Source organism: Artibeus jamaicensis, unplaced genomic scaffold, assembly GCF_021234435.1.
Source record: "Artibeus jamaicensis isolate MK-2021 breed Jamaican fruit bat unplaced genomic scaffold, CSHL_Jam_final scaffold_916, whole genome shotgun sequence".
In the NCBI taxonomy this organism is placed as follows: Eukaryota; Metazoa; Chordata; class Mammalia; order Chiroptera; family Phyllostomidae; genus Artibeus; species Artibeus jamaicensis.
The window spans coordinates 27,626,979-27,651,491 of NW_026522059.1; the positions used below are offsets into that span (position 1 = coordinate 27,626,979).

The following is a 24,513-nucleotide window of genomic DNA, read 5'->3' on the forward strand; positions in this document are numbered from 1 at the left end:
GTATCAAGCTGTTTACACTTGTCTCATTTGCTAGTATCTGAGCTCCTAGAACTCGGCCGTCTTATTCACCCTTTACCTAAAGCAAACTGGTATTCATGTGAAGGTAATTATGATAATGAAAATGTCAGTTTTTGCACATGGTTCGGGCAATCCATGGGCCCAAAAAGGTGTATCGGTACATTTTAAATAATTTACTCATTAAATTTCTCTGAATCCCCTAATAAGGTCATATCAACTCTGTATTAGTAAGATAAGTGTCTCCAGTTTATAAAGGAAATTAACTCAGAGGGTCAACACCGAAACCGAAGGTCACACACAATCTAATCACACAGGGGAACTTCAGCAATGAACGCCAGGAGGAGCTCCAGAGGCCTTTTGAACTCTCTCGGCCACCGTCTTCGGGTCCTCGTAGCTGCTCTTATCTAGGCGCCTGCGCGCTGCTGGAGCGTCGTCCATTTCTCCCTCTGGAAGGACGTTGTTGTTGAGGCAAGTTGTGTTAGTTTCGTGTCCCTCGTTCTGGTTCCCGTAATTGCCGCCTCCGTTGCTTGAACTTCAGCTATGAGCGGCACGAGGAGCATCAGAGGCTCTCTCGGATTTGAGCCGTAATTAGCATCTCGGAGGCCGGAAAGCCTCGGACCTCTCGCCCGCGTCGACCCCTACAAGACCCTCGTCCAGGCCTCAGAGGGCGTTGGGGTTCCTGCAGGGACCGCGCTGCGGCCTCAAGGAAGCAGCCGGGCTTCGGGGGCCGTGGGGCACCCGGGGGCACTGTACGTTCTTTCCCAGTCATTGTGACCTTGGTTGGTTCATTTGACCTGTATGACCCTAGTGTTTTCACTTTGATTCAGTCATCACTCGGGTAAGGAAGCAGCCAGCAACGCCTTCACTCGGTCGGCGTTCGCTGTGTCGTAGCGTTGTGAAGGGTCACCATGCCTTTGGTGGGAGGGAAGGGCCGAGCTTCCTGCAGCAACGTTTGCGTTCCCACGGCCGTTCCACCAGCCTCCCCGCTGCGTTGAGGGAAGGGAAGGGAGGTCTGCGTGGGGTGGGGGCGGGGCCTGGGCGCTGGGATCAGGCCGCTTAGTCCGAGGTCTCCAGGTGCGTCCTCGAGCCAACTGTTGGGTATCCTGTTCGAGTTTTAGTCTTTTCGTGTGCTCCAGTGTTGTCATTTGTAAAGTGGGAGTAATAACTTGTTTCATAGGGTTGTCTCGGCCATTGAAGGAGTTGATAGTGTTTGTAGAAGAGTCGGTGCTATAAATGTGTTGGCACTTGTCAGCCTAGAGCCACTGCTTAACCTTTCGTAGTTGGGAGGGATTTTTGTTTGTAGCATTCGTTTCTTACACACTGTTGTGCTTCAGTTATCTTATTTAGGGTGGTCGTTCAGCACGTGAGGGGTGGGGAGATGAAGCCGGGGTGGGAGTTCAGAACCAGTCTTCCAAAGATGTGCCTCTGGTGTGCGGATTGTTTTCAGCTGAGGGTAGTTTTCAGCTTCAGGCAGAAGAGAAACTTCAGCTTCTCCCATTAACTACCTAGAACAACCTGAATTGGAGGCCTTGTCCATAACGAGAAATTATCGTCCATAATCTCTTTTTGACCCGCCTATGCGGCCAGGCAAACTTTTTATTTACTAAACATCTGTTCTTATCCTGCTGTGACCCTTTGAAGTCCCCAAGGTGTATTACCTCATCCCTAGTTCAGATGTCTTATACCATATCCCCCTTTCTATCTCTGAATGTCTTCTGCATATGGGGTTCCCGTACATTTGAATGTATTGAATCCAGTTATCTTCTGCTAATCTGTCAAATGTCTATTTACTTACTAGACCAGCCAAAAAATCCTTGAGGGTCCAGGAAAGTTTGTTCCTTCCCCACAAGCTTAAGCCATTAAATATCTTAGGCTTTGTGGGAGGAATCAGTCCACCAGCCATTCTTCATCTGCCTCTTCAGGTATTAAAATGCATTATGCATAATGCATAAGAATTCTTTTAGATGACTTATTTTGTTCTAATTACTTAAAAAATTTTTTTTATTTACCAGGGTGAATACAACGACCATGGCTTCCAGTGCTTTGACAAAACCTCAGATGCGTGGCCTCCTGGCCAAGCGTCTGCGATTTCACCTTGTGGGAGCCATCCTTGTATCCCTGGGGGTTGCAGCTTCCTATAAGGTATGTATGTTTGATTCTTACTTTGTATATATGGTCCCAAATGTGTTTTAAATTAATAGGTGTATTTTATTTTCATAAGCAATTTAGAGTCTTTTAAAGACTTTCATGTGCTTCCTCTGACTTTTCCTCCATTCACCTCATATGATAGGAAAGTGCCTCATTCCCGAGATAACTCGTCCTGCATTTTAAATGAAGCTGTATTATTGGGTTGGCCAAAGAGTCTGTTTAGTTTTTTTTCCATAAAATAAAGAAAAGACACATTTTTCATTTGCACCAATAACTTTATTGATTTGGATAATTTGAATTTCTGGCTTGCTCTCTCCTGGTAGAACGTTGATTGTTCTCAATGTCTCATTTTAATTGCTGTCCACTTCAACTGGTTGAGCATCCAACTGTAGAGCATCGTCCAGTGAGAAATCTCCAGTGTGAAACTTTGCAACCCACATTTGAAACGTTCCATCAGTCACACAGCATCTTCTCCATATACTGCACAAATCTTTTTTTGTATTTCAATTGTGTTTTTTTACCTTTCTTGAAATAATAAAGCATGATATGCTGAAAATGTTGCTTATTTTCTTCCATCTTCAATATTGGCTATACAAAAATTCACCAATTTTGTTTTTTTTTTAATGCATGCTTACATGATAACATGATCTAACAATACTGTTTTGAATGAAGTGAAAGACAACTAAGTGCTGCTGGAGTCATCTTATGGAAGAAAGCAAATGACCTTTTTGGCCAACCCGGTAGTTTGCTAGGGCTTCCATAACAAAGTACCACTGACTGGGTGGTTTAAACAACAGAAATTTTGTCCTGGAAGCTAGAAAACCAGGGTGGTTCAGGATTGATTTCTTCTGAGGACTCTCTCTGAATTTTCCCATATAGGAATCATACTGGATTAGTCCCCACCCTAACAAAAACCCTCCATTTATTGCCTTTTTAAAGACCTTATCTCCAGACACTTGAATTTTGGGAGACACAGTTCAGCCCATAATACAGGCCATAATTGTGGGCAACACAAAAGGGTTATTTTTAGGCCAGGACTTTCTCTGTGACAGGGGATGGAAAGGGCTCGTCCTGCTTGACCAGGAAATTCCAGCTGATTGATTAAGATTGTTTCTAGAAGAGGTTGAAATGGCAATTTGGCCAGGTCTTAAATCTAGGTTTGGTATCTTGGGCTTGGGCACAAGTGCCACTTTGGGCCTGTGACTTCCTTTTTGACTGAACCTTCAAGAATTGTTGTCACAGAATTTCATCTTAATGCTTTGCCTTAGATAGATTTTAACGTTTTGCTTTTTTAAAAAATATATTTTTTTATTGTGGTAAAATACACATAACAAAATGTAACCATTTTTGAGTGTATGGTTCAGTGGTATTAAATACATTCAGATGTTGTACAGCCTTTTAGATTTCTTAATTTCTTTCTCAGGCTCTCCAGTCTACTACCCACACGCCCTAACGCAGACACTCTACAAGGAATGACACCTCCCTTGGCAAGGAGGGAGCTTTTTGCTGAGTACCATATTTTTCGGACCATAAGACGCACTTAGGTTTTAGAGGAGGAAAATAGGAAAACAAAATTTGAAGCAAGAAAATCGTGGTAAAATATTTAATAACATAAATAACAATGTAAATGTAAATAGAACTCAACAGCAGCATTAACAACCATTATACCTCCCACATTTGGGGGTGTGCGTCTTATAGTCCGGAGTTTTCTTAGGGCTTCTTTCTCTTCCTTGTATGTTTCTGTGTCTCCATCCTTTGTCAGGAAATAGAGGGTTCAAGTTCAAGGTAAACACAAGCTTAACTGTGATTTAAGTTGTCTTCAGATAATAACTTTCTAATCTAAAAAATAAGCTGTAATGGGATATGCTATTTTTTAGTTTGGTGTGGCTGAAAAAAGAAAGAAGGCATATGCAGATTTCTACAGAAATTATGATTCCCTTAAAGATTTTGAGGAGATGAGGAAGGCTGGTATCTTTCAGAGTGCAAAGTGATCTTGGAATGTAAAGGTAATATGATTATTTATTTTTAAAGACTTATTTATTTTTAGAGGGGGAGGGAGGGAGAGAGGGAGAGAAACATCAATGTGTGGTTGCCTCTGTGCGCCCCCTGCTGGGGACCTGGCCTGCAACCCTTTGTTTCGCAGGCCAGCACTCAGTCCACTGAGGTACACCATCCAGGGCTAATATGATTATTTCAAGTTACTATTTTAAAACTTCTTTAAATTGTGGTACAGTACACATAAGATTTACCATCTTAACTACTCTCTTAAGTGTGTAATTCGGTATTGTTAAGCACATGCACATTGCTGTGCAGCCAGTCTCCAGAACTCTTTATCCTGCAGAACTGAAGCTCTGCACCCATTCAAGCAGTTCTCCATTCCCTCCCACTCCTGGCAGCCACTGTTCTGCATCGTACAGTGTTTGTATTTTTGTGACTGGCATATTTCATTTAACTAAAATGTCCTCAAGGTTCATCTGTCACAGCGTGTATCAGAATTTCCCTTTTCAGGCTGTTGTATTTTATGTATATACCACATTTTGTTCATTTATCCAACAGACACTTGGGTTGCTTCCTTTTTTTGACTATTGTGAACAGTGCTGGCATGATGTTAGTAGATAATCTCTTTGAGACCCTGCTTTCAATATTAAATAGCTGGATGTGGAGTTCCATTTGCAATTTTTTAAGGCTCTGCCATACTAAATCACATAATAGGTGGACCCTTTTACTCTCCCAGCACTAGTGCAAAAAGGCTCTAATTTTCCCACATCCTTGACCAAATTTTTTCCTGTTTAATGATACAGAGCAGGGGTGTCAGACTCATTTTCACCTGGGGCCACATCAGCCTCACGGTTGCCTTCAAAGGGCCGAATGTGATTACACAGGCCTAAAATTATTTCGGCTCTTTGAAGGCATCCTCCAGGCCGATGTGGCCCCCGGTGTAAATGAGTGTGGCACCCAGATGTAGAGCATCTTTTATTGTGCTTGTTGGCCGTTTGTGTATGTTACTTGGAGAAATATCTGTTTAAGTCATGTGCCTGTTTTGAATTTCATTGACTTTATTTGTTGAGTTTAGAAATTCTTTAATTACCTATCTTTGTGGGTAATTTTTTACTGTATTTGTGAGGGGGTATTTTGGGGCTCTATTCTGTTGCATCGGTTTGTATTTCTTTATGCCAGTACCATGTTATTTTGATTACTGTTGCTTTATATTAAGTTTTGAAATCAGGTAGTGTTAGTCTCCAACTTTGTCTTCTTTTTTATGATTGTTTTGGCGTCCAGGGTACCTTGAAAGTCCTTATGAATTTTAGGATGGATTTTTCTATTTCTGCAATAAATTCTGTTGGGCCTTAGTAGGAATTGCATTATATATGTAGATCACTTTGGGTAGAATGGGCATCTTAATTTTAAGTATTCTAGTTCATGAGCACAACATACCATTTATTGGTCTCTGATTTCTTTCTTTCTTTCTGTTTTTTTAAGATTTTATTTATCTTTAGAGGGGAAGGGAAGGAGATAGGGAGAGAAATAATGTCAGTGTATGGTTGCCTCTCGTGTGTCCCCTGCTGGGAACTGGCCTACAACCCAGGCATGTGCCCTGAATGGGAATCAAACCGCGATACTCTGGTTCACAGGCCTGTGCTCAAACCACTGAGCTACACCAGCCAGGGCTTGGTCTCTGATTTCTTTCAGTTCTAGTATACAAGCCTGGTCTCTGTGGTTAAGTTTATTCCTCAGTATTCAGTTCTTCTTGATGGCTGTTGTAATTTTCTTTTGTTATTATTCCTTGTTAGTGTAGAGCAACAACAAATTTGGGTTGATTTTTGTATTTGGCAACTTCATTGAGTTTCTGTTTTGTGTGAAATCTTTAGGGTTTTCTGTATAGCAAAAAAATTCCATTTCCTTTTCTTGCATTATTGTTCTGGCTAGGACTTCCAGTGCTGTGCTGAGTAGAAGTTGTAAGAGTGGGCATCCTTATCTTTTCTGATAGAGCCTTTGTGTTGAAATAGTTGCATTCTGTTAACTGATCTGTTGAGTGTTTTTGTAATGAGAAGGTAATGAATGTTTGTAATGTTTTTTTTGTACCAATTAAGTTCACGTTGTTTTTGTCCTTTCCTTCTGCAGTATATTACATTGACTAAATTTTGTTTGTAGAATCATCCTGAGTCAACATTTGGTATGTTGACCAGGAGTAAATCCCAGTTGCTTGTGGTATATAATCCTTTTAATGACTGAATTCTGTTTGACAGAGTTTAGTAAGGATTTTCACACCCGTATTCATCGGGATAGTGCGCAGTTTTTATTGCAGTCTGGCTTTGGATCAGGATGATGCTGACCTTGTGGAGTGTTTGTGGCCACAACACGAGAAACTGGAAGGCTTCAGGGAAATACAGTGTGGGCAGTCTCTCTCCACCCAGAAATGTTTTTTAAGATATGTCTTTTAATGTACAGAAAATAAAAATAATACATAGAGTGAATTTGGATATGTTCCTTCTGCTTTAATTTTTTGGAAGAGCTTGAGGATTGGTGATAATTTAAATATTCAGTAGACCATTGTGAAGCCATCCGATCCTGGGCTTTTCTTTGGGAGGTTTTTGATTACTGACTCAGTCTCCCTATCAGTCTGTATAACCTGTGCCCACTTCATTTCTTGGTAGTTTTGTGGTTGTAGGCATCAATTTCATGTAGGTTATCTGTTAACAGTACAATTGTTTATAGTATTTTATAATCTTTTTTATTTATGAGAAAGCAATTGTAATGCCCTTTCATTTATGTTTCCAGTTATTTGTCTTCCATTGTGATAAGAAAAGATACTTTGTGTGATTTCAGTCTTTTAAAATCTAGTAAGTCTGTTTTTATAGACTAACATGGTCTATCATGGACAGTATTACATATGCAGTTGAAAATACTGTTTTCTCTTTCGGGGTAGAATGTTCTGTGTCAGGCCCAGCTGGTATGTAGTATCAAGTCCTCTATTTTGCTAATGATCTTCTATGTGGTTCATCTAGCTATTACATAAAAAGTGGGACATTGAAATTGCCTCCTGTTATGGTGGTAGAGCTGTTAGTGTTTGCTTCGTGTATTTGGAAACTGATATTTAGTGCCTGTGTATTTTTAATTGCCCTGTCTTGGTGAATTGACCGTTTTATCTTTGTACAGTATCTTCCTTGTCTCTTGTACTGTTTTTTGATTTAGTTTATTTTGTCTGATAATAGTGTAGCCACCATTGCTCTTTTACTGTTTGTATGGACTATATTTTTCCATCCTTTTACTTTCAAACTTTGTACCCATAGAGATAAAGTGAGTGTCTTGTACATAGTGTATATTTGGATTCTGTTTTGGATCCATCTTTTGATTGGGGAGTTTATATCATTTATATTTAAGGGAATGATAAGGAAGGATAGTCTGTTGTCTTTCATTGATTGTTTCTGTATATCATCTATATTATCTTTCACTTCCTTAGTACCTTCCTTTGTGTTAGATTTTTTAAGGGACATTTTGATTTCTCTCTCATTTATTTCTTTTTGCGTACATTATGTGAACATTTTCTTTGTGGCTGCCATTGGCATTACATAAAATGTGTTAAAGTGCAACTAATAACATTTTCAATCACATGTAAAAATTCTACTCTTTACAACTTGCTTTCCCACTTTATTCACAGATTTACATATTGTGTGCTCATTAACAGATTTTTCATGCTTTTATCTTAAATCCTATAAAATTAAAAGTGGAGTTATAAAACAATTGTAATATTGGCTTTTATGTTTATATATTTACTTTCATCAGAGATTTTTATACTTTCATATGGCTTTGTGTTGTCCCTTATGTTTTTTTTTTTTCTTACAATACACAGCTGTATTATAGGATTGTACACCTGAAACCTATATAATTTTACTAGCAAATGTCACCGGAATAAATTCATTAAAAAGCAAAAAAGACCCAGACATGCCTAAGTATTTTTGTTCTATCTCTGCTTTCTAGAAACGTTTGCTATTGTTATTCTCTACTTTCACTATTCTGACTTCGGGTTAATCTGGGCTCCCTAGCTCCCTCCCTTCCTACTCCATTTCTGTTTTCTTTTTAAAGTATATTTTATTGATTGCACTATTACACTTGTCCCATTATTTTTCTCCCCTTTATTCCCTTCAGCCCTGCACCCCAGCACCCCACCCTCCAGCATTCCCCCCTATTAGTTCATGTCCGTGAATTACACATATAAGTTCTTTGGCTTCTACATTTCCTATACTTTTTTTTACCTTCCTCCTGTCTATTTTGTGCCTACCAGTTATGCTTCTTATTCCTTGTTCCTTTTCCCCATTCTCCCCCTCCCTGCTGATAAGCCCCCATGTGATCTCCATTTCTGTGATTCTGTTCCTGTTCTAGTTGTTAGTTTTTGTTTTCTTTTGTTTAGTTTCAGTTGTTTATAGTTGTGAGTTTGTTGTCATTTTACTGTTTATAGTTTTTGATCTTGTATTTCTTAGGTAAATCCCTTTAACATTTCATGTAATAAGGGCTTGGTGATGACGAACTTCTTGAACTTGACTTTATCTGGGAAGCACTTTATCTGCCCTTCCATTCTAAATGATAACTTTGTTGGACAAAGTAATCTTGAATGGAGGTCCTTGCCTTTCATGACTTGGAATACTTTTTACCAGCCCCTTCTGGCCTGTAAAGTTTTTGGGGGGAAATCAACTGATAGTCTTATGGGCACTCCTTGGTAGGTAGGTAACTGTCTCCTTTTCTCTTGCTGTTTTTAAGATTCTCTCCTTATTTTTAATCTTTGGTAATGTCTTTGGTGTGTTTCTCTTTGCTTCCAACTTCTTTGGGACTCTGAACTTCTTGTATGTCTAGTTCCTTCAGCAGATTGTGGAAGTTTACCTTCATTATTTGTTCAAATAAGTGTTCAATTTCCTCCTCTTTTCTCCTTCTAGTACCCCTGTGATTCGGATGTTGGAGCATTTAAAGTTGTCTCAGAGGTTCCGAAGCCTCTCCTTATTTTTTTGAATTCTGGTTTCTTTATTCTGTTCCAGTTGAATGTTTATTTCTTCCTTTTGTTCCAAATCGTTGATTTGAGTCCCCGTTTCCTTCTCTTCACTGTTGGTTCTTCCTGTATTTTGTGGTCATACTTAGCCATTTCTGTGAGCATCCTGATTACTATACTAGTGTTTTGAACTCTGCATCAGATAGGTTGGTTATCTCCTTGTCACTTAGTTCTTTTTGTGGAGTTTTGATCTGTTCTTTCATTTGGGCCATATTTTTTTGTCTTGGTGGGCCTGTTATGTTTTAAGGGGAGAAGCCTTAGATATTAGCCAGAGCAGGGCAACAGAATTTGCTACATTGTGGTGCTATATTTGGGGGGGGTTCAGAGAGGGAACAGTGCCACTTGCTAGGCTCTGGCCCCACTTTCCGTCACTTCCCTTGATTCCGACAAGTGGATTGTGCCTTTCAGGTGCTGATTTCCCAGTGGGTGGGCTTGTGTACTTTTTGAATCCCATGGGTTTCTCCAATGGACTCCCCTGTAAGAATGTGAATCAGCCTTTTTGTCAGGCAGACTGTACCTGAATGAGCATTCCAGATGCCATCTGTGTGGTGTGTATCTTTTCCAAGGACTGGGGATTGAGGGACCTACTGCATAGGACTTAGACCAGTTTTCTAAGACTCAGGGTCATGTTGAGTAAGTAACTTTTGCCTAATATAAGATTTGGTTCTGTAATCCCATTCTGTAGTTGTTCATCTTGAATATCTGAAGTACAGATAGATGCATGCACTAATTAGCCATAGAATCACTTAGAAAAAGGGCAAAGAACTTTATTTCCAATTATTGGAAAATTGATGAGGAATTATGCCTTTTTCATACCATGACTATTAGGAACATTAGATATTTCACAAGGTAACATGAAGAGATGATTTTAAGGTAGAAATTAAGAATGTTAAGGATGATCTATGTTAAATACATTGCACAGAAAAAAAGGCTGAAGGTAACAAGGTCAAGAAAATATTAATGATTCTGTGTGGAATCTTCAACATTGCTATTTTCTTATAACTTTGAAGTTTTCAAATTTTTCATGGTGTGCATTTCATGATCAGGTGTTAAAAGGATGATTTTAAATGTTAGAGTTTTACTTTTTCGTATAAGAAGTTGATTGCATTTAAAAACCAGTAAGAAAAAGAACAGATTTGGAGAGAGAAGTAGAAATTGTTACAGCGGTGTCCAGCCTGTGGTCCCGGGGCTGCATGCGGCCCAGGCTGGCTCTGAATGCAGCTAACACCAAATCATACATTTACTTAAAACATGAGATGTTTTTGTGATTACGTGTATTTATGTGTGGCGAAAGACAACCCTTCTTCCAGTGTGGAGCAGGCTCCAAAAGCTTGGACACTGCGGTAGAACACGTAGGTTGCTGCTTTTAAGAGTATGTGGGTGTGAGATGGGAATTGGATTTTGGGACTTGAGAGAGAAGAACACAATAGTTTTTGGAAAGTGAACAGCCAGAGTAAGGCATGGTAGTGTCCAAAATTGAAGAGAGGCTGGTCAGAGAGCTTGATGGAGAATGGACCTGGAGCCCCTGACGCGGGCTTCTCTGGGGCTAAAGGTGACTGAGCAGAGTGCGGGCCCCTCTCAGGTGATCTCAAGAATGGGGAGATAATGGGAGAGTGCTTGTTGTGAACTTCGCTACTGTGTGTTTCTCCGCAGAATTCTCTGGGGTGAATTCCGTGGAAGGCTGTCACTGACCTGCGTTCCTGAACTATGAAACATGAATATTTGAGCTAAGAAAAAGTTTCTCTTGATAAATAAACAATTAAGAAATACTGTGGACAGTAAGTCTTTGCTATTTATTCTTAATGATCTAATTCTGGGCACTTGCATCAGAATTGGTTAGGGATTTTAACTGTTTGTGGACCTTATGAAGATAAACTTTATTTCATTATTTAAAATTTCATTATTTTAGGACAAATACGTTTTGTCCATTTCATTGAGATACACTTCTCAGTATAGTTTTGGTCCTGGGTCATCGACTTAAGGAGTCTCCATGAGTCCACCTGACTGTTATTCTGTGGGGTCTTAAGACAAGATAGACACCTGTCTTTCCAATAAATGTTCTTGGGCTTTATTGTCACTGTTTGGTAGCCCTACTGGTTCAGCTACCAAACAGATGCAACAGGTAATTGAAATCTAAAGGTTCTTTACTCAGTGTTGCTTTATTAGATCTAATGTTACGTGCATGCAACTTGGAGTACATATGTAGTCCTGTTAGTTACCTAACCAGAACTGAGTGGTGCCTGCTACTGATTGTGTGCTCAGTTTTCGAAAGAGGTCTTAGGATTTTTCTCCCCTTTATCTTCTTTGTTGTGATCAAAATAGTATCACAGCTTTAAAAATCAAGTTTATTTTAAGGTAATTTAACTGTCAAACTTTATTTTTTTTAACTCAAAATTATTTTTAATAATGTGAGCTGAATTAAATCCAGGTATAAGTGAAAATGTTCATTAAAAAAATCCAGTGACAGGACACATTTAGGTGTGATCATTAACTCAAGGACTCCTTTTATTTTAAACAGTTTTATGTAACAGTTCTTAGAAGTAGTATGCAAAATTACCAGAAAAGATACAAGAATAATACATATTTACAGTCTTAAAAATAGTTACTCTTGAGGTTAATTGGTAAAACTGAGTTTCCTAAAGGAGTATGATACAGCAAGCCGATGGAGGAAACGTTTTCATGGTCAACCTGGGTTGACCACTGACACCCTTGCTTCCCAGACACAACTATGTGCAGTGATTTCCCACAAATAGGTGACACTTTAAAGATCAGTGGACCTTTGAAATTGAATTTTCTTAGTGTCTCACAATTGTAAGTGATAGGTTGTAGGCCCAAGTTCAGAATCAGTCAGTAAAAATGTGTTTCATTGCAGTCTTTGAGATATTTACCGAATATTAAAATGATACTTTGTGACTCAGGATATTGAGCCAGACCCATCGTTATATGCAAAATAAACTATTTGGTCTGGTTCATTGTTAAGGTTAATAATATTGGGGTTCTGGACTCCCCTCCAGTATACCAGGCCAGTGTGAATTCTTCTGCTAAACTCCTTCCATGGGGGTTTAGGGGAATGTCAGAGTAGTTCCTGGTAGTGTGTTTTGTTCATGAAACTAGAGAGACTCACTTGAATCCTTTGGGTCTGTTTTCACTGGTAGACACAAAGATTTACTCTAAGCTTTACCAGTAAAACAAACTGGAAAAGCATTTTTCTAGAATGTACCTGGACAGGCATTCTTCACACAGGCATCAGCAAAATGCAGAGTTTATACCGCAGCTTTCACTTAACAGCATCACGTGAGTAACAAACTGAGCAAGTTAAAAAAAAATTCCTAAACATTAAATTTCACCTAAAGACTCCAAACTTTTGCAGATGAGGGTATCAGGCAAAGACAATATCTAAGCCTAAAATTAGATGCCCCTGTATATGAAGTTTTAAAGTTGCCATTCTAAGGCCTGACCACATTTTACATTAGAGCTGAGTGTTAAAAGATCCTAATTACAGTTGAAATTTTAGCAAATATAGAGCAAGGAGACTATTTTCTACTTGTGGTAAGATTAGAACCTACAGGATTCGGTTAGTCATTGTCCCCAAATAGGAAAAGAAGTTTTTTTGTCACTCCCTTTTATTAAAGTATCTTAGTAGGGAGAAGGAAGAATCTGAATCAATTTTAGAAAGTTACTGTAACTGCAGAAAAGTGTTGGCCTCATGTCCACATTAGATGCCAGAGCTTTCTTACTCAAAAGTAAACTGCACCAGCAGGAGTCAGGGCCTCGGAGGAGGGGACTCAAGGGAACCCTTTCCTCAGGGCCTTATTTTTCACCATGGTAAACTTACTGATGAAGACTTGAGCAAAAGGTGGGTCTGCCATGTAATGGTACGTTTTCACCGTGGAGGGGAGAGGTTCCACGGGCACCACGGGGCACGGTGTCTGCGTGGAAGAGCAGCTGGGCGCCAGGTGGCAGGACGTCTTTGTGATGTAGTCCACGAGTCTGCTGTACTGCTGCTCCGACAGCCTCTCTCGGACTCCGTCCACCTGGGGTTCAAAGATTTAAAAGACTGTTTACTTGCCAAACTATTCATGAGGAGACTTCCATAACAAAATTGTCCATTTGATACATTTTTAGGTTATCTAATAAAGCCACTTCATCCAAAACAGTGCTTTCACTTTTCCTCTGACTGGCACGATAACACTGATTTGCGCAGTGTAACATCAGAGCTCTGCACGAGAGTGTAACGATGGCCGCCTTTGAGTAAGGACTCGGTGTTACCTACAGGTCCCGTGTTTCAAGTTGATGAGAACGTTTTACCCATAAACAATTAAAACATCTGTCACTGTTCTTTACTAACCAGCCCAGGGACAAAGAGGTGCCCTTCCTCTGCTTAAATCTAATCACCATCAAAAGCTGTCTGAAATAAGGGCAGGGCCTCCACAAACTTCTTCAGACAGAACCTTTTTAGTGAGAAGAAGTGGGGCAGAACACCTCTTTCAAACCAGTGGCTTTGGGCACAGCATTAAGAAAATACCTTTTGAACTGCAACATTTACTGTTTTTATAAATGCTAGGATTTAAAGCCAGAGAAAATAAAACTGGGCAGAGGAAGAGGAAATTTTTATGGGAAAAAGGAGGATGCAAAGTACATTTATGGTTCATAAAAGTCTGGCTCATCTTCAGTGGAACTCAAAAGAACTGATATACTACCTAAGTTCTTAAGTGAGATTTTCTGAGAAAGCATCCATCAAAGGCAGTTGGAGCTATAAATTTTCCCCACCCTGAAGCTAAGTTAGTGTTTATGTACATCAGGGGCGTGGTAAGTTGCAGTGTAACTGCTTGTCTGCGGGAGTCAGGTGGCCACTGCCCTTTCAGCAGCCTTTACCTGCTAAATGCTGGCAAGACCACTGTGCAAGAACTAAAAACATTTCAAGGAGGGCTCTTTAGTTCTCAAAGTAGTGGTGTAAAGAATTTGTATATGCCTGTGTAAGGCACAAATGAGTGTGGCCAAGGATGTCTTCACCAGAAAGCCAGTGGATGGTAGAGAGTGGAGGGGGCCTGCTAGAATAGTAGGGTGTCTGCTAGGGTTTGGGTCTCACATTTTTAGCTGGGGAAGGGAAATGAAGGGCCCCCAAAGATTCCCTGACACATGAAAGCTGCACCACCAGGCAAAAGCCAGAGCTTGGATACCACTGGATGGGGTCAGAATGCAGCTGGAAAGCGTTGAATACACAAAAGTCTTGACAGCTCCTCCTGAGCAGCAGCACAGGAAAGCCAGCCTGTGTTGTGAGAGGAATCTGGCCAAGGAATAAATTGACCTTCTGACTCATTTTGAGCTGCTCATAAGGGATTTCAATAACGTGCCAGGCATATTAAGCAATTATTACCCTAAAAATGGCTGCATATAACCAAGAAAAGCAAAAGCTGGTTTTATAAAAGATCTGAATCCTGCCATATTTGAATATACTGAATGATGTCATCTACAAATTAATTCCTTTTCAAATTCAAAGGACCTGTGCTTCCTAGTGTCTAAAGCAAAAACCAGAAAAGGCACAGAGATCTTAGAAATAATACTGTTCTTCATTTTCCCCGAAGCCAGCGAGTGCGCTGCTTCACCATGCCTTCGTCGGGACTCAGCTGGGGTGCGCTGGCGCGGGCACGCCCACCGAGGAAAACGGAGGGTGTCGAGCAGTACCACTGCGGGCCTCCCCCTCTAGAAAATCCGTGGACTAGAGTATGCCTAAGGAGAGGTTTCTGTCTCGGGAAAAAGGAGTATTTTGTTTTGCAGCTTGGATCTCCTCTGGGTTAAGTGGGGGAGGTTAGATTTTGGACAGAGGACTAAGGGGTCAGCTGTTTTTTATGAGGAGTTGGGGGCAGAGGGAAGTGGAGTAGATAATGAGAGCAAATTTGGTGGCTGAAGGCATGCGGGATAGCCACCCTTTCTGTCCAGTGCCAGGTGCTGCTGTGCAAGCTCATCTGTCTTTCATAGCCGCCCTGCAGATCCTGCTGTCTTCCTGCCTCTGTTATAGCTATTCCTTAATCCCACCCCTCGGTGGTCCCTGCACATCAATCAAAACTAGTATAGAGAGGAGCATGGTGTGTGGAGTCCGTGCTTCTGCCTCTACCCCCGACTCTATGGTCTCAATTAGCCTTGGCAGCATCTAGGGTGGTGACTCCAGATAGCTCATTAACCCGTAGAGAAACAGGTCCGATCCCTCCAGCTACGAGAATTCCCTGTGGGACCCTCCACAAGCAGAAAAGCCAAAGAGCAGGATCACAATTGACAGCAGAGGCAGTTCAACAGCAGAAGATAAATCTCTGGTCTCAATTGTTTAGGATTCAAAGTATTTCCCAAGCAGCTAAGGAGCAGTGATGGTCACAGATACTCCTCGGGGCCTTGGAAGTTTCTTGTTAAGGACCAAGGACTTGAAGATAATGATACTATCCCCTGCCAAATCCTGTAGCCACATCACTGGTGCTTTATTGTCAACTAGATCAGAAGACTTTGGCAGATCTAATAAAGTCAGCCTGGACATCTGACCTCTGTTTATTCCCAGAAAGTCATCAGCTTGAAGCAGCAGTGTAGTCCTAGTGCCAAACCCCAGCTTAAAGCTCGACTGATTATGATCCAAGAAACTAGAGAAATCTCAGTTGTTATGTTTGGCTGCCTTCCACCTTCTCAGATAATTTTACCCAAACAGTGGTGTGAGGGAGACACAGGCTCCCATACCAGGAAGAAAAGAGGGAAAGAAGGGATCAGGCCAGGATCTAGAGGCAAGTTTGCTGTCCTTTCCTGAGGCCACTAAGTCCCCAGGTCAGGACGTGCAAGCTGCACGTTCCCCCCGACCCACCCCCGTCTTACTGTGTAGATGTCTGTTTCTGAGCTTGGCTCTGAGGCCCCATGCCGCAGGCAGCGAGGGGCAGGAGCAGAGAGGGACTTACTGGTGGGTGCACCTGCTTCCCAGGCTGGACTGCAGGAAGCTGGTGTCACTCGTCAGGGCTCACCTCTGACCCTGCGCCTCTGGTATGCCCAGTCTGAACATCCATTCCATATCAACTTATGTGTGGCCAAGAAGGAGCAACTTGCACATCTCAGGAATTGTGTGGCCAAGGAGCTGCCCCAAGAACCTAAGCAGCATCCACAGGAGGTGCCCCGTGGAACTTAGGGGATGGGAAACTGTCTTATGGGGAGGGGAACATGGCCACACAGAATATAAGAAGCAGATGGGGGAGAGACCTGTTTACAAAATTTTGACCCCTCAAGTCTTGGGAATGGGAAGGGAGGAAGGCAGACCTCCTGGTTTGGGAATGTGCTAAGCTCTGGCTTGCTGCCCATGCCTTGTTTGTCTCAGAACACCCCTCAGTTCTATGGCGGTCCCCCTGTACTGCGGACGTGCTGCAGCCACTCCCAGGCCACATGCAGATGTGGGCCTGTTTCACGGAGTACATGCATGGAATTGCTGTTCCTTATACAGACCTGCTTGTTTTAGAGTCCTGTTGACCTGTCCTGTCCACTCCAGCCCTGTGACAGCCAGGCCACGCTGAACTCATACATACAGTGGCTCAGCCCCAGGCACTGGGAATCCACGTGGCTACTGCTGGGCTCTCCTGTGAGAGGCACACATGTACACCTGTGTGGGTTTCCCCAGCCCCTTCTGCAGTGGCTGGGGCTCTTGAATGCCTGGTACCAGTGGTCAGCCCACATCTCGATTTTGCTGGGAGCTAGCCCTGCTCACCCCGTTTTCTGAACTGTACCTCCACATCACAGGTCACTCTTGGCTGCTTGAGCTGCACGATGAGCAGGCTGTTTTGCTTGCTGTCCTGTGCGCAGTCAATCTCTGTGATGGGGAAGGCCTGCTGCTGCGTGTCCTCGCTGACACTGACCACGAAGAGCACTTCTGAGGTCAGCAGCAAGCATCCTTCGTGCTCCTGGCCTGAGCCCCTCACCAGAACCACATCCAAGGCCATGTGCACTTCCGGTCTGCCCAGAGACTGAAGCATTTTCCTGTTTCAAAGGAGAAAAGTAAGGCCAGGAGCCAGCTTTCAAAAATGGTCAATATCCATGCTCACTATTTATACTGGGGTTGGGGTGATTCACATGAAGCTCCTCAAGGGATTCTTTATTTGATTTTAAAATGTCATCATCACTCTAATTCTCAGATTCTGGTCAACAGAGCCCAGCTCCTTGTGGGGACAAAGATTTCCCTCAGCTCTAATTACTTCCTTTTTTTCCCCTGAGAGCTGTCCCCCCAATCAGAAGACTGGCTCCACAGAAAATCCCAGGCCTCCCACGAGCCCTGGTTTCTCTACCAGTGTGCATCCTAAAGGGTACGCCCAGATCTGGGGACGGCACTTTCTCTGGCTCTAGGACGCCCTTGATTTGCCTGAGATGCTAAAAACGACGGCTCCTATTGGGTCCCCCTAGCAGCAGGGCCTGTTAACATGCAGTGCAAATGTTCAGTTGAGGAAGCATCTAGATTGTTTTACCAGATGTATTTGACGTGGCTATTTGGAGCCTGGGCAGCATGTAGATCACTTGGCTGGTAGCGCTGTTTGGGAAGCTGAGAAAGTCCAGCTCCGTGTAAAATACCTGTGGTAAGAGAAGTAAGAGGTTTTACTAGTTGTTTTCTGGAAAACAGTTCCATGCTACAGTGATGTCATCTGCTTTAGAGCCATCCATAAAATGCTACAGATCCAAAATGATGTCACAACTTTGGAAGCAAGTGAACAGATAATCATTAAACACTGCAGAGCTCTTGACCCTGGTGATCCTACATTAGCTCCAGAGTGAAATCAGAGTGAGCTATAGTCTGAGCGTCAACGGCAATTAAAGGAAGCCTAATGCTCCTGGGAGGGCTCGGGCCTGGCAACAGCTTACACATCATTTACAATTTACGTGGTGAAAAGTCAAGATTGTCAGCTAACTTTCTAGCTTAATACTGCAATTCTTCTATATCGGTGCTGTGGCTGGTTAAGTAACAAAAACCAATGCTCAAGGAGATGCACATACAGGCACATGGCTTGCTTACATACAGTACTTAGGTGACCTAATCCAGCTGTTAAACATGAATCCACATACAATTACAAGTGCTCTCGGGACCTCTGGTTTATCGCACGCTTCCCCCGGTGCCTGTACCAAACGAGGGCACCTAGGAGCGGCCACGCAGGCCTCCAGCACTTCTGGAGAGTCTGAAGAGACTCCAGAACTAAGGATGGTAGAGTGTGTGTGCTTTCTGAGGGCTTGTAAATGTTTACAAATGAGGCGCAGTCATTAGACTAAGAGTTAGTGGTTTGTAAAACCTTCAGTGCAGTAATAAAAGTTTTACAAGAATGATGGAAACTGACAAGGCCATGTGAGGCTGTTCTGAGATGCTCTCACACAGGGGAGTGCCTCAGCCCTGGGAAGCGCAGAGTGAGGGACAACAGCATTTTCAAAACCAAAGGAATTTATGAAGTCCACGCTGACTGTCCCTCACTGAGGACTACAGCAAAAGGAACACTTTTAATTCCTGGGTAAGCACTGGGCAAGGGAGTGTGTGCCCACTTAGAGCGGCAGCAGACCTTTCTGTTGGTTTCCGGTGGGTGAGAACAGAGGGGAGGAGGCAGGGGATAGCGAAGAGGAACACATGTTTGCGTCTGTGTGGTCCCTGAAAGGAGCCTCTCCGGAGGGCTGCCTGAGTGTGGGCATTCGGGCCGCTCTCCCCCTCTCGGACGCTGCTTTTACGCTCTGGTCTGGCTGCTCTGGTCAGACCTCCTGAGGGGCAGGATGTCTGCAGTGCAAAGTCCTCCCCCCTGGACTTCATGGCAGATGTAGAATGCAGAGTGCCCGTGTGTCTGACAAAGGACAGAGCCCTGTAGTGTGTGACACTGGCCAGACAGCCTCCTTATCGCCAAAATTATGACACTGATTATGGATGAAAAGGTGGCAATTCCGGTCACTCGTTTATTGAAATTCACTGGCATGTGTTCTGTTAAGAATACAGGAAATAAGCATGGGATGACATGCTTACTTCCCACCACCCATTACTCTTCTGTGTGCACATGTGCACGGGAAGAGGCCAAGTGCAAGTGGTGCCACAAGCCCAAGTTCTGCACTGCTGTCTGCTTGGGGCGAGAGTGTTCACCTGCAGGCCACACACCTTTGCTGCCAGTGCCAGGAGACTCAACCTGGCTGCAGGAGCAGCACAGTGTCTGCAGGTGAGAAAGCCACTCCAAGGACCAGCATGTTCACGTGTGTGTGCACACCCACATGCATGCACACGTGTGTGCTCATCTTTCTCCAAATATACATTGTAATTTGAAGATGGCTTTCTCCCTACTAATCTAGTTTCCCTTTCAAACTGCTCACCTGGAAAGTGGTAATTCCATTCTGTGCTTCAATATATTCTACATATTACCCTCAACCACTAACTGGTTATTTTTACTGAAGTTTATTTTATTAAATGGATTGTTAAAAGATTCTGTGACATATAAACGTATACTGAAATTACTGATCTCCTGGTTCTGTAATTTTATAATTTATAATTCTATTCTTCATGTACATAAGCATAAGGAGGTGAGAAGGATGGCTATTTCCACTAGACTTATCCCTTTTATTTTTCACTGCTCTGCCGTGGGGGGCGAGGTCATCTCAGGAGCCCTTGGTGTGACCACACGAACCAACCGCTGGCACCTGAGTTGGCCTGACGGCTGTGCCCCACTCACCATAACCGGTCTGCGACACGAGCTCCGCAGCTCCGCCGATGGGTTTGGTGAACACCCCCATGATCCCTTTCCCCACGCCGGAGATCACACCCTTGGCCTTGTGTCCTGCTGAAGCGTGAGCATTGGACGTTTTCTGGAAGTTCTGCATTGGCTGGTCGACTATGCCAGCAATTGCACCTGAAAAACAACAAAGTCCCTGGTAAAGGGCTGAGGCTTGAAATTCCGAGAAGGGGGAAACCTTCCATCTGGGCCATAGTTTCATTTGGATTGAAAATGAAAGCCCACACTCATAAAGCTCTTTAATTTACATTTACTCACCGGTTACCTAAGTATACTGGGAGAAGTTTAAGTCAAACGTTTATTGCCTCATCCACACGCAACGTTCAGACTGGGTTTGGTCCCCTCAGGCCCCGGGAGGCTCGGTTCCGGATTTGTTACACGACAGACTATCCACACAACACCCCCATGGCTTTCTCCAGAACGCAGGCCACGCAGCTTGGAAGAGACGGTTCACAGTCCCTGAGAAAGAAAGGGCCTGCGCACCTGAGACGCGCTCAGTGGGTTCGGAGGATGGAAACCGGCGGGCGGGCCAGCCCCTGTCTGTGTTGTCCCTTTAAGTAGAGCAATTATTCATCAGTAAGTTAATAATAATTACTTAATAAGTAGTTGTTGACACAGTAGTTTCTTTTTTTAATATTTTATTTTTAAGTTTATTTATTCTTAGGGGAAAGAAGGGACAAAGAGAAGGCCAGAAGCATCAATGTGAGAGGCAAATATGGCCTGACTGGGGACCTGGCCCACAACCCAGGCATGTGCCCTGACTGGGAATCCAACCAGCAACCCTTCAGTTCTCATGTGGGCACTGAATCCACTGAGCGACACCAGTTAGGGCAGTAATAATTTCTATCACACAGTGCTGTATAATGACATTTTGGTCAATGACAGAATTCACATGTGACAGCAGTCCCGTAAGACTGTAATTCCATTATAAAAATTCTATCATCTAGTAGCACCGCAGTGGAGTGTGTTAAGGTGACGCTGGTGTAAAGGAACCCCCTGCCGGCCAGTCGTATGAAGGCGTGGCACATCCGCTCTTGTGCACCACGTCCCATCGCGTGCAGCATGTCCCATCGTGCGCACTATATAACATCTGATGACAGCACGTGCCTATGTGACTGGTCTATGTGACATAAGGTCCTCACTTAAGGTCGTGGTGGGACCACCAGGTTCTGCAGATTTTACCACAGGCTACGTGATACAAACAAGAGTGAAGTTCCCATGGCATCTCATCACCATGAGAATGAGATGACTTTTGGGACCTGCTGTATTACACCTTTGGTCATTATTTTAGAGTGCACTCCTTTAGATAAAAGTTCTGCTGTAATGACAGCATCCCATGGTTCGCCAGCAGCAGCCTCATCCACCTCGGGGGCCCACTTGGCCTGACTGCATCGTTTTTCCTTGTGACTGACTTCATGTTGCGTTTTGTACAGTGACGTGCTGTGCAGGCTTGTGGCCCAGGAGCAACAGGCGATTCCATGCTGCCGAAGTGTATAACAGGTGGCACCACCTAGGTGTGTATAAGTGCAATCAACAGTGTTTGCACCACGAAATCGCCTCCTGACACTAAACCATGATAATCTGATCTGAGCGCTCACTCTGCCCCTGGGACCTTGCTAAGAGCTGTGCTGGTAGGAGATCATTAATCCAAACAATCCCAGGAATCAGGCAGGTTCTTTATCCTCACTCCCTAGATAAGGCCCCGGAGGCACTGAGAGATTCCATCCCCCGCCCCCCCCCCCCCAAGCTCACACTTGGACCCAGGCCTGAGGCAGGATTTGGTTAGAGGACTCAGATTCACGGCCTCACCAACCCACCAACCTGTTCCCTGATGCTGTTTGTGAAACAGGCTCTCCCCTTTGCTAGTCTTAGAAATTAACTTCTCTCTCACGATACCTGAGGTTTGGCCACTTACCGTAAACTTCAGAACGGCTATGAAACCCTGCTCTCACTGCTGTCTGCCCTGATTCCCCCACCCCCCCGGGGGGATGGTCTGTCCCCTGCTCTCACTATCAGGGGTCGATGATGGGACCTAGTGAAGGCCTCACTGGTCTGGATTTTTTCCATGATGGAGTGGAGGGCCCCCTAACTAAATAAGAGGTAAACATTTCACTACAATTCCTGACAGAATTCTGTTTTCAACTCAGACCTGCTAGGACTAATGAAAATGCACAGTCCCCCGGTAGAAATTTTAGTACTTGTCAAATTCCATTATTTCAATTGCCACGAATTCAAAGTCTCTCGGGTAAATGGAGATTTCCAGGTCTCAGTTAATGCCCTGCTAATTTTAAGCAATATTCCATTGAACAAAATCCAGTAACACCAAAGGCCAGTTCCTTCGGGTCAATTGTAGAGGGAATGTTCTTCAAGAATCCCAGTCCTCTCAGTTTCGACAGAGCCACTTAGGTTTATGCGCAGACAGACTGGGAATGACCTGAGGCGACAGGGCTGTTTCCCAGCTGCCCACCCCACCCCTGCTGCCCTGGCGGGGGGGCACGGAGGGGGTCACTGTTTCTGTGCCCCCGAGTCACCCACCCTGGCACTGGAGCTGGAAGCTGGCCTCCCATTTTCCGTCTGGGGAATCTGATGCTCTGTTCTCCGTCTACGAGGTCAGGAGTCAGCGGCTGGGACGCATTAATGGAACCGGCCACAGTGGAGGCGCCTTCAGTGCCTGGGTGAGCAGGCGCCCTGGGAAGACTGGTGTTCACATCGTTTCAAAGCAGACGGTTCAGAGTGACTAGCATGAAATCAACGACCACAGCTTTCCATGATTTCATTATCTCATTTCTTTGACAGGTCTCTATGCTTAAGAGCAGGAAAACTGGGGTAAATAATTACAAACTCATCAATGAATTAATTTATTGCTTGCATTTCTGGTGGAAATGTCTTTTTCAAGTGCACATTTCCAGTAAGTCTATTCACACTGAGTCAGGGGGCAGGTGTTCCTTCGATGACGCTCTTCCATCTTCCGTCAAGTGTGCCAGGCCTCACCTGTCCACGGGCCTGGATGTCCGTGGCTGTCCATCCACACAGGGCTGTAACTTCCACCTGTGTGTGTACACACACGTAGCCCAGTGACACTCCCCTTTGATCTTCCACTTTGTCCAGCCACTGGCCAAAGTAAAGGCTCAGTTACTATGCTTTGACAGATAAACTATTTGGGAAGCCCCCGAAAGTGGAAGGGCTGAACCCCATGACAAGGTGTTAGATTCTCAGAGGTAGAGGAAAGGCTGCCAGATCACATGCCGTTGCCCCCACTCGACCCTGGGGGCAGGCAAGCTGGCCGTCACTCACACCAACACCTCCCTGGTCACCAGGTGTGGGCTGGAGAACAGAGAGGCTGCTTCTCCCAGGGCTTGAGAAAGCTCTCTGATTAGTGGAATCCAGCTAAATCCCACAACCGGTAAGTTATTTACTGTCACATACTGAAACCTGCTCGAAGGCTTCAGGCAGTGGAAACTGATCCCCAAACTTGTCTGCTGGCATCAGGCCCGCGGGGTGGGCGGCCACATGGAGGCGGCTGTGAGGTGATGGGGCGAGGCAGGGAGGGAAGACTGTGCCCCAGAGGGCGAGCCCGTGGCTCACGTGTGCTGCTGAGGCAGAAACCTGGGAGGCGTTTCCTCGTCAGACCTGCATTTAGAAAAGGGCTTTCTCCGAAGCCAGGGGACTGCAAAGGCCCTCCCTCACCTCTTCTGGGACTCGCTCCTAGTCTCTGGCAAAAACACGGTGTGTCCCTGAGCTATGAAAGTCCTGCCTGCGTGGTTATTTCGGTGCTGCCCTGACCACACACTGTAATTATATTTTGGGTACTTTACCAAACAAATCACAATAGCAGAGGCACAGGCCTGCCCTGGGCCCCCACTGCACAGCCCCTCGCTGCAGAGACAAACGGGACCTGTGGAGTGGACTAGGCATTCCGGCTTGAGGTCAGCTTTTTTGGACCAGCACAGTTTGGCCAGCTGAGAAGGAAGGAGCAGTCTCCCTGAAGTCCCTCCTGGCTGCGGACCAGCCTGCCGATGGCTGGCAGTGGCACCAGAGGGACTGCCCAGGAGGTCCTCTCTCGGGTGCACGGCCCTTTGCTCGCTCCCTGAAGGAGCGCATCCTAGTTCATCTGGTGGAAGCCCATGTTGCTGGGATTCCACGTGGCATCCCAGGAGCAGCCGTGAGGACAGAGGGTGGGGCTGCTGGGAAATCCATCGATGCTTCAGAAGTCGGGCAGCAGCACAAGAAGCGTGGGGTCAGCAAGCAAGTTCTGATGTCCTGCCAGTGGTATTAACGAGCGAGCAGGCACGTCTGGGAGGGGACGTGGAGTGGAGCTGTGACACGGGGCTCACATCCTCTCTCAGTGAGGACTCCAGGGAGCAGTAGAACTAAGCGGGGTGGATGGGCCCGGATCTGATGCATGTGGGCAAACCTGGTGCCAATTCTGCAGGCGAAACAAAGCGGTTCCAAAGCCTCTGCTGTTCACAAACTGGTGGAGCTCCTCCAAGAGCCTCGGCGGCATCTTTCAGCGGCATCTCCCTGCCAGCTGACACTTCCGTGCTGACCTGAGGC

At 44.4% G+C, this 24,513-nt stretch overlaps 2 protein-coding genes across 11 annotated transcripts in view; one reads left to right on the forward strand and one right to left on the reverse strand.

The window, feature by feature from the left end:
* The first annotated feature begins 379 nt into the window (after positions 1-379).
* LOC119038600 (cytochrome c oxidase subunit 6C) lies at positions 380-10,974 on the forward strand. 2 transcript variants are annotated; one of them, XM_037131133.2, is made up of 4 exons: positions 380-486; positions 2,031-2,160; positions 4,044-4,172; positions 10,859-10,974. In XM_037131133.2, exons 2-3 carry the CDS (start codon positions 2,047-2,049, stop codon positions 4,155-4,157), a joined length of 228 nt encoding a protein of 75 aa, XP_036987028.1. In that variant the 5' UTR covers positions 380-486; positions 2,031-2,046; the 3' UTR covers positions 4,158-4,172; positions 10,859-10,974. The 2 variants fall into 2 exon arrangements, with proteins under 2 accessions (XP_036987028.1, XP_036987029.1); XM_037131134.2 differs by lacking the exon at positions 380-486 and adding an exon at positions 1,817-1,940.
* A 710-nt stretch (positions 10,975-11,684) lies between these two features.
* VPS13B (vacuolar protein sorting 13 homolog B) overlaps positions 11,685-24,513 on the reverse strand; it is a 700,507-nt gene continuing 687,678 nt past the window's right edge. For all 9 annotated transcript variants that reach the window (XM_053660831.1, XM_053660829.1, XM_053660828.1 and 6 more), the window contains 4 exons: positions 19,900-20,076; positions 17,683-17,785; positions 16,951-17,200; positions 11,685-13,239 (listed from right to left, as the gene is read on the reverse strand). In XM_053660831.1, the coding sequence (XP_053516806.1) occupies positions 12,991-13,239; positions 16,951-17,200; positions 17,683-17,785; positions 19,900-20,076 (779 nt within the window). In that variant the 3' untranslated portion in view covers positions 11,685-12,990. The remainder of the gene's footprint in view (positions 13,240-16,950; positions 17,201-17,682; positions 17,786-19,899; positions 20,077-24,513) is intronic.